This window comes from Myotis lucifugus, unplaced genomic scaffold (assembly GCF_000147115.1).
Source record: "Myotis lucifugus unplaced genomic scaffold, Myoluc2.0 scaffold_99, whole genome shotgun sequence".
NCBI classification, from domain to species: Eukaryota; Metazoa; Chordata; class Mammalia; order Chiroptera; family Vespertilionidae; genus Myotis; species Myotis lucifugus.
Window position 1 is genome coordinate 549739 of NW_005871147.1, and position 10508 is coordinate 560246.

General features: G+C 39.0%; 1 protein-coding gene across 1 annotated transcript in view; it reads right to left on the reverse strand.

Annotated features, from left to right (window-relative positions):
- Nucleotides 1-10508, reverse strand: part of TANC2 (tetratricopeptide repeat, ankyrin repeat and coiled-coil containing 2) — a 250044-nt gene that overhangs the window by 150813 nt on the left and 88723 nt on the right. Inside the window, exon 4 of the mRNA XM_014458693.2 lies at nt 1809-1991. Within this exon, the coding sequence (XP_014314179.1) occupies nt 1809-1991 (183 nt within the window). The remainder of the gene's footprint in view (nt 1-1808; nt 1992-10508) is intronic.

Genomic DNA, 10508 nt, shown 5'->3' on the forward strand with positions numbered 1-10508 from the left:
CGATTTCAGCCCCATAGGCCAGGCTGAGGGACCCCACCGGTGCACGGATCTGTGCACCGGGCCTCTAGTATGCATATAAGATCTTTGGTTAATCTCTTCTCGCCCTCCCCCCTTACCTCTGAGATTCATCAGTCTGTTTCATGTTTTCATTCCTGTGCATTGAGCATCTGCCCCCTGGTGGTCAGTGCACAACATAGCTACTGGTCGAACAGTCACTTAGGCTTTTTTATATATATATATGTATCTTTTCATATATCCTATATATCTTTGACTATTTAAGTTGAAGGTCAAACTGGGACAGGCAAATGAAATAGAAAAGTGATATCTCCAGAACCTCAGGCAAGCCAGCTAACTTCTATAAGGAAATGGCTATTTCTTTCCAAGTGTGTGGTAAAATGAAGCCACTTGACAGCCATCAAATTTGGTTTTTTGTTATATTCAGTAATCAATAATACCTTAAACTGCAAGAAAAAGTGGGTGTTTCTAAGCAATGAAATTTTATTCATGCAGAATCACATAAAATTTATCCTATTTTTAGATATCAGAAGAAAATAAGTATTTTAGTAAAATATTACTCAGCTATTTTACTGACTTTTATCTAATAACCCAAGAATCAAAGTAGATTTTGCTATTTCAATATGCCTAAAAAACAATAAATAATATAAGAGGAATGACTGATGCTTTGTGGAACTATACAATAAAGAAATATCATTTTAATGAAAAAAATATAAGCATTGTAAAAGTTTCATTCAAAATAGATGGAAGAGAGAAAATCTGACTTTGGGTGGTGGGCATACAGTGCAATATACAGATCTTATAACAAAGAAACCCACACCTAGAACCTATATGTTAATGTTGACCAATGTCACCCCAATAAATTAAAAAAAATAAATGGAAGAGTCTAAAATTTCTATTTCCTCCTCTTTCCTCCTATTTTTTTAAGAATTGTCATATGATAATCAAACCTCCCTACTGTCTAGCTCAATGCCAGACACATAGGAAGTAGTCAATACATCCTTTGGGAATGACTTAATTTATTGCCTCTATGTACTCATAACCCAACAAAACTAGTCAACTTCCTGACATCGGATGTATACTGATAATGTTAAAAGAAATCTAACAAAGTGACCCAGGCTTACATATTTTCACACATAAGTCTCATTCAACATACTAAAATGTCTTTCCTGAAAAAGCTTAAACAAACAAAAGTTCATTTAATGAAGACAGTTTCAGATCTAACAACTTGATCTGAATGGGCAATATATATTTGAGATCATATTAAAGTCAGTGCAATCCATAACTTATGAATGATAGTAAATATACTAAGAAGTTGGAGGAATGTACAATGGAGAGGAAAATATCTAAATCAGCTTTAAAAATAGATATGAAATATACAAATCAAGAATTCAAACAAAAACATGACTAATGTACCTTTGCTGAACTATGAAGCTCTTATTATCCTAAAATTATAATATCTCCATCTGTTAATCTGACATGAACAAGCTGATAAAATGAAATCAGAACAACAGTGTATTCTGGCAAAACTTGAAATTTCCTGAAAGCCTAGAAAAATATGCCCACAACAGATGGATCATTTAGAAAATAAATACATCAATCTGTTAAACTGAATACTATTCTAATTCCCTAAATTAAAATCAGTAGGAGCTCCTCTTTCCAAGAGTCTATGACATTAGGAAGGCCAAAAAGGAAAAAAACCTAAAGAAGTACATAAACAGATCTGATATGACCTAAAACGTCATACTGTTAGGTTTCCTGTTAAACATACTTAATTTAGGTAAGGTCCTTACCAGTTAACTTCTTCACAGGTTGGAGCCGAACACTGATAGACTGATGTGTGAGTAAGGGGGAGGATGGAAGAGAGCGAGACATGCCCTCCATAATCCGAATGTGCTGCATACCTTCACTCACTGGAAGTGGTGGGACGGCGTAGTCTGGCTCAAAAGCACAGTCGCTTTCTGTGGAGATGCCACCTGTTAGACAGAAGAGGATGGAAACAAAAGAATTGGTGAGAAAAGATTCTTCCTTCTCTATTAAAATTTGTCTTTTAGGATGATTCAGAATAGCATATCCTATATAATAAAAGCCTAATATGCTAAGTGTCTGGTCGTCTGGTCGTCCGTTCATAATATGCTAATGATATGCTAAGGCCACTCAACTGCTCGCTCTGAAGTGCACTGACCACAGGGGGTGGGAGGGGCAGGTAGTCGACAGGTCGACCAGTCGCTATGACGTGCTATGATGTGCTGCTGGGGTCTGGCCAATCAGGACTGATGGGCCAAACATGCGGTTCCTCCCCAGCTGGCCAACCTCCCCAGCCCCACGGTGGGGTTCCTCGGCCTGGCCTGTGCCCTCTTGCAACGTGGGACCCCTCAGGGGATGTTGGAGAGCGGGTTTCGGCCCGATCCCGCAGGCCAGGCTGAAAGACCCCACTGGTGCATGAATTCGTCCACTGGGCCTCTAGTATAAAAAATAATTATAGTGTAAAGCCATAAGTATTACAATTAGAGCAAGCTCTTCAATTTCCCCCCTCCCCTACCCCATAAAACAAACATGAAAAAAAGATATTCACCTGCTTAACAATCCAATATATGCATTTGCTACTAGGTCACTATAACTATTTCTTATCCCCTCTCTCCAAGAAAGTTATGTGAACATACAAGTGGATAAAAGACTGACATTATTATATGGTAACCTTTGAATCTTTCTCTAACATTTAAAAAAGAGTAAACTATACGCTGTTTACTTCCATTTACATACTGTTAACTCCAACTCCTAAGAAAGTAAGATTAGATTATATACTTCAGACCAACTTTTCCCTAAGAAAACTAGAACATTTTTTGGGTGTTCCAAAAAAAAAAATATAGCCACAATTTGGCTGCCATTATTAAGTCCAATGGGTTAAATCTGAAAGGAAAGAAACATTAATTGAGCTATCAGCTGTTAAAGTGTGTATACATTTTTTGGGACACCCTGTATATATTTTAAATCTTCCTGAAGGCACTGTAAAGTTAATAGCATAATGAAGAATTACAGAAGAAAACTGAAGCCTGGCATTTGGGGCTAAAGAAGCTTTTGACAGTTTTATAGAGCTGGAAAGACAAATATTGGCATGAAGGGAGAACAAAGTTGTGGAGGGGGACCTGGTAAAACTCCAACACTTTTGTTTGGAAGGCCAAAGGGCTACACTCTAGGAGTAAATATAAACCCAAACTAGGCTGGCCTTTACAGGACTGAAACCCAGCTCCACATGTCTACCACAAAATTAAGTTAAGGCAATTTTGGATTGCTAGTGCCTGCTAAAAACAAACATAAATCTTCTTAGAGGAAGATAACAACGTCACCATAGGTCTCAAATTATTTCCACAAATTTTCATACACAATATCGGGCCCTTAATTAACAATAACAAAGAGATAAGATAACATGAAAAAAGTAAGTCAGAAAGACCATGCAGAAGAAATAGTCTCACAAGAGATACAAATGAACCAGGAGGCACAGAATTTAAAGTAGTATGCTTAACATAAAAAAGACTAAGATACTTAGGAATAAATTTAACCAAGGAGGCAAAATATTTATATACTGAAAACTATAAGACACTGATAAAAGAAAATTAAAAAACATACAAATAAATGGAAGATATCCTGTGTTCATCTACTGGGAAGAATTAATATTGTTAAAATGTCCATACTACCCAAAGTGATCTATAGACTCAATACAATCCCTACCAAAATTCCAATGGCATTTTTCACTGAAATAAGAAAGCAATTCTAAAACTTTGTAAGAAAAAAATGAATCAAGTAACCTTGAGCAAGATGGACAAAGCTGGAGGCATCACACTTCTTGATTTCAAATTATAAAGCTATAGTAGTCAAAATAAGTTAGTAGTAGCATACAGACAGCAGCATGCAAACAGACCAATGGAACAGAATAGAGAGCCTAGAAATAAACCCATGCATATATAGTCAACTAAACTTCAACAAGGGCACTAAGAATACACAATGGGAAAAGGATAATATATTCAACAAACTGTGTTGGAAAAATGAGATAGCCACATGCAACGGAATGAAACTGGATCTTTACCTTGTACCATATACAAAAATCAAGTGAAATGGGTTAAAAATGTAAACATAAGAATTGAAACTATAAAACTCCTAGAAGAAAATATATAAGGAAAGCTCCTTGACATTGGTCTTGGCAATGATTCTTTGGATTTGACATCAAAAGCATAGGTAACAAAAACAAATGTTAACAAGTGAGACTATATCAAACTAAAAAGTTTCTGCACAGCAAAAGAAACCATCAACAAAATGAAAAAGGCAACTTACAGAATGGGAGAAAATACTGCAAACCATTTATCCAGTAAGTAATTAAAATCCAAATATTTAAGAAATTCATACCCAATAGCAAAACTAAATAACCTAATTTAAAAATGAGCAAAGGGCCCAAATAAGCATTTTTCCAAAGAAGACACAAAAATGGCCAACAGATACATCACTAATAATCAGAGAAATGCAAATCAAAACCACAATGAGACATCACTTCATACCTGTTAGGTCAGCTATTATTTTAAAAAAGTCAAAAGATAACAAGTATTAGCAATAATGTGGACAAAAGGGAACTCTTTACACTGTTGATGGGAATGTAAACTGGTACAGCCATTATGGAAAACAGTATGGAAGCTCCTCCAAATATTAAAAATAGAACTGCCATATGAATTAGCTATTCTACTTCTGAGTATATATCAAAAGAAATAAAATTATTATCTCAAAGAGATAATTGCATTCATATGCTGACTGTGGCACTATTCACAATAGCCATGATTTAGAAACAACCTCAGTTTCTATTGATAAAGAAAATGTGATTTCACACACACACACACGAATATTATTCAGCCTCAGAAAAGGAAATCCTGCCCTTTGTGACAACACGATGAATCTGGAGGATATTATAAGCAAAATAAGCCAGACATACAAAGACAAATACTACATAATCTCACTTATATGTGGAATCTTAAAAATACAGAGAGAAGAATGGTGGTTACCACAAATTAGGGGGCTGAGGGAAAAGAAAGATGTTCAAACTTTCAGTTGTTAGATAAGTTCTGGATCTTAGCAAATTGACATCTTAATTAGCTTAATTGTGGTAATCATTTCACAATGTATACATTTATCAAAACATTATGTGGAAGCAAAACACACCCAAACTGAACTGCAATTGGAGAAAAAAATTAAAAGACAGGAGGAGAGCCTAAGGGAGCTATGGGACAACATGAAACGAAGCAACATACGAATAACAGGGGTGCCAGAACAACAGGAAGAGGAACAAGGGTTAGAAAACCTATTTGAAGAAATAATGTCAGAAAACTTCCCTGAGGTGGGGAAGAAAAAAGTCACACAAGCACAGAGAGTCCCAAACAAGATGAACCCGAAAAGACCCACACCAAGACACATCATAATTACCATGGCAAATGTTCAGGACAAAGAAAGAATCTTTAGGCTGCAAGAGAGAGGCAGAAAGTTACATACAAGGGATCTCCCATTAGATTATCAAATGATTTCTCAAAAGAAACACATCAGGCCAGAAAAGAATGGACGGAAATTTACAAAGTGATGCAAAGCAAGGGACTGAATCCAAGAATACTCTATCCAGCAAGGCTATCATTCAAAATTGAAGGGGAAATAAGAAGCTTCACAGACGCCGAAACCGGTTTGGCTCAGTGGATAGAGCGTCGGCCTGCGGACTGAAAGGTCCCAGGTTCGATTCCGGTCAAGGGCATGTACCTGGGTTGTGGGCACATCCCCAGTAGGAGATGTGCAGGAGGCAGCTGGTCGATGTTTCTCTCTCATCGATGTTTCTAACTCTATCTCTCTCCCTTCCTCTCTGTAAAAAAAATCAATAAAATATATTTTTAAAAAAAAAAAAAAGAAGCTTCACAGACAAGAAAAGGCTAAGGGAGTTTATCAGCACCAAGCCAGCAATGCAAGAAATGATAAAGGGACTAGTGTAAAAAGAAGAAATGAAAAGCTAAGAAAGAAAACAGGCACAAAAAATAAAAATGGCTACAAACAAGTACCTTTCAATAGTAACTTTAAACGTAAATGGACTAAATGCTCCAATAAAAAGACATCGAGTGGCTGAATGGATAAAAAAAACATGACCCATATATATGCTGTCTACAAGAGACCCACCTCAGAATAAGGGACTCACACTGACTGAAAGTGAAGGGATGGAAAAATATCTTTCAGGCAAATGAAAATGAAAAAAAAAAGCTGGGGTAGCAATACTTATATTGGACAAAATAGACCTCAAAGTAAACCTTAAATATATACATACCATTTGTGTTTATCAATCATCCTATATAATAAAAGGCTAATATGCAAGTTGACTGAATGGCAAAATGACCGGTTGCTATGACACGCACTGACCACCAGGGGGCATATGCTCAACACAGGAGCTGCCCCCTGGTGGTCAGTGCGCTTCCACAGAAGCCGGGCTCATGGCTGGCGAGCATAGCAGCAGTGCGGGGAGCCTTTCCCCCCTCCGCAGCAGTGCTAAGGATGTCCGACTGACAGCTTAGGCCCGCTCCCCCCCCCGCCCCCCCCCCCCGAGCGCACGAATTTTGTGCACCAGGTCTCTAGTACTTCAATAAAGCTAGGAAACAAAGAGTGGGAAATATCAAAAACAAGCACATGGTCTTACATGAAATGATGATAATGTAGTTTAAACCAAGAAGTAAAATTAAATCAATTGTTCCCAATTGTGTTAGTTTTAATTTCGGCATATGGAATTCCAACTCATTTTGAAAACTGCTGTGGTATATCATGTATTATAATTTAACCAGTCTCTTGTTAATGGCCACTTATGCAGTTCTTTCTAGATGTAGATCCTAAGTACAGAATTACTGGGGCAAAAGTGCGGAGAATTTCTATTGAGAAATACTGACCAAATGCTGTATTAAAAGTCTGTATTGTCCTAGCTGGTTTGGCTCAGTGGATAGAGTGTCAACCTGTGGACTGAAGGGTTCAGGGTTCGATTCCTGTCAAGGGCACATACCTCTGTTGCACGCAGGAGGCAACCAATTGATGGGTCTCTCTCACATGGATGTTTCTCTCTCTGTGTCTCTCTCCCTCCCTTCACTCTCTCTAAAAGTCCATGGAAAAGTATCCTTGGGTAAGGATTAACAACAACAACAACAGCAGCAGCAGCAGCAGTATCATGTTGCATGTTTTTTAAAAAAAGGTATGCTTAATATTTGAGAAAAATAAAAGTATAGAATTTCAGCAATGACTTAAAATTATGAAAACAAAAACTTAATAGATGGGCTGAACAAGAGATTAGATAGAATTCTGGAAAATAAAACATTTGTGCATCAAGGGCACTATCAAGAGAGTGAAAAAACCCTCAGAATGATAGAAAATATTTGCAAATCATGTATCTGATAAGTGTCTAGAATTCAGAATATATAAAGAACTTCTACAACTTAACAATAAAAAGACAAACAATACAATTTAAAAATAGGCAAAGGACTTGAAAAGACCTTCAAAGGAATGAAGATCTACAAATTGATAATAAGCACTCAACATTAAAAGATATTCAACATTATTTAGTCATTACAGAAATGCAAATCAAAGCCACAGTGAGATATTGCTTTAAACCCACTAGGTCAGCGGTTCTCAACCTGTGGGTCGCGACCCCTTTGGCGGTCGAACGACCCTTTCACAGGGGTCGCCTAAGACCATCCTGCATACCAGATATTTACATTACGATTCATAACAGTAGCAACATTACAGTTATGAAGTAGCAATGAAAATAATTTTATGGTTGGGTCACAACATGAGGAACTGTATTTAAAGGGCCAGAAGGTTGAGAACCACTGCACTAGGTGTTTTGTTTTTTTTAATTCTCACCTGAGTATACGTTTTTACTGATTTTTAGAGAGAGGGGAAGGAAGAGAGAGAGAGCGAGAGAGAGAGAAACATTGATGTGAGTGAAAAACATCAATTGGTTGCCTCCTGTACAAGTGAGTGAAGCACCTCTTTTCACTTGAAATGTTCCAAGTTAAAACTTGGATGATAATTTTAGAATCTAATAATACTCCTTAAGGAATAATATTGCAATTAGTCCAATCTGGATGTCCTAGTTTACTTTTCTGCTTAAAAATATTTTCCTTCATCTTCTCTGTCCTATAAATTGTGCTTGAACTCACTGTAGCTATAGGGAAGGAAAAAAACCTAAAAAATATATGTTTTAACTAAAGAAAAGTACTGGGAAGCATTCACATAATTGTACTGAATTAGTCAATCTTTCTTGGGTAAACAGCAATCTCAAAATGTCAGTAGTCTCCACAACAACATTATCTTTATGTTCATGAAGTCTGCAGAATGACTGTGGATCAGCCGATCTAGATTGGGCTATCAGGTTCAGAACTACTCTGATGTGTCTTTGACTTTAGGCCTACTCACTTGAAGGGTCAGTAATTACATAGGGAATGCTCTTCTTCTCTATGGTAGGTCACAAAAGTGCAGGAGGCCAAGTCAAGTCAGAGGAGCATATTTAAGGTCTCTGTTCACTCACATTCCACCTGGCACACTTTAGTGAGAACTACTAAAAAATTACATAGCAAAAGAAATGAATATATAATTTTATAACAGGAAGGAAGTAAAAAATTGGGAATCCAATTTACCAAGCATATAAGAGAATATTTATTGGTAACCCAAATTACATAATCTTTATTTCCTACCTTTCTTTTTACTACCACTTTTCTTGCTTCAATCAACCAAACAGAAGTTACTGAAATAAGGTGATGGAGGTAATGGCAGAAAAATATAAACTGCTACTTTGACAGAAAATATTCAGTTATGTTGGACACATTGTGATTAGACATTCAAAAACTGATCTAAGAAAGCACAGAAATAGCAAGTACATGGACAATAAAGAAAGAGTAGGGCCCGCCCTAGCCAAGTAGCTCAGCTAGTTGGAGAATCATCCTGTATACCAAAAGATGGTGGATTCAACTCAGGGCACATACAGAAGGCAACCAATCGATGTTTCTCTGTCAACCAATGTTTCTCTTTCTCTCTCTCCCCCGCTTCCTCTCTCTCTAAAATCAACAATAATAATAATAATAATAATAATAATAATAAAAATCTCAGGTAAGGATTAAAAAATGAAATATTAGTAATTATGAGTCAATAAAATTTCAGTCATCACTGTCTTATAGTTAATACAGATGATTAATAGATACTAGAAGCCTGGTTCATGAAATTCGTGCTCTGGGTATGTGTGTGGGGGGGTGTCCATCAGCCAAGCCTGCACCCTCTCCAATCTGGGACCCCTTGGGGGATGTCCGACTGCCGGTTTAGGGCCTGATCCCACAGCAGTCAGACATCCCTCTCACAATCCGGGACGGCTGGCTTCCAACCGCTCACCTGCCTGCCTGCCTGATTGCCCCCTAATCACTCCCCTGCCAGCTTGATCGACGCCTAACTGCTCCCCTGCCGGCCTGGTCATCCCCAACTGCCCTCCCTTGCCAGCCCGGTCACCCCTAACTGCCCTCCCCTGCTGGCCTGGTTGCCCCTATCTGCCCTCCCCTGCTGGCCATCTTGTGGTGGCCATCTTGTGTGAGGGCACGACAGTCAATTTGCATATTACCGCTTTATTATATAGGATTAAAGTTCAAGTTACTTTAAAAATTATTTATCCTAAGGCAATACCTATTCTAAAGAACTACATTCTAATATTTCAAGTTATGTAAATAACCACAAATAACACTTATAAAACAAACCCCCCAGCATAATTTATTGAACCATACACGATTTGCAAATTTTTCAGTTTACATGTCATCCTATCTAATAAAAGAGAAACATGGTAATTGGCCGTACGACCGCTACCCTTCCCATTGGCTAATCAGCGAGATATGCAAATTAATCGCCAGCCAAGATGGCGGCTAATTTGCATATGTCGGCTCCAAGCCACAGACTGAGGCTTTAGGCCTGGGTAAGGGAGGAGCCAGCCGGCGATCGTTGAGCCAGCGATCGTTGAGCCAGCGATGGTTGATGGCGGCGATGGCGGGGGAACCGGGGTGGAGCCAGCCAGCGATCCTTGATGTCGGCGGCGGCAGGGAGCTGGGGTGCCCCGGCCCAGGCCTAATGCCTCGGCCTGAGGCTTTAGGCCTGGGCCGGGAAGGAGCCAGCCAGCAATTGTTGATGGTGGTGGAGGCGGGGAACCAGGGCGGAGCCAGCCAGGCGATTGTAGATGGCGGGCGGGAGCTGGGGGTGCCCTGGCCCAGGCCTAAAACCTTCGGCCTGGAGGCTTTTAGGCCTGGGTCAGGGAGGAACCAGGCCAGCGATCATTGATGGCAAACAGCAGCGGGAACCGGGGTGGAGCCAGCAGCGATTGTTGAGCCAGGCGATCCTTTGTGGCGGCAGCGGCGGGGGAGCTGGGGGTGCCCCGGGCCCAGGCCTAAAGCCTCGACCAGAGCTTTAGGCCT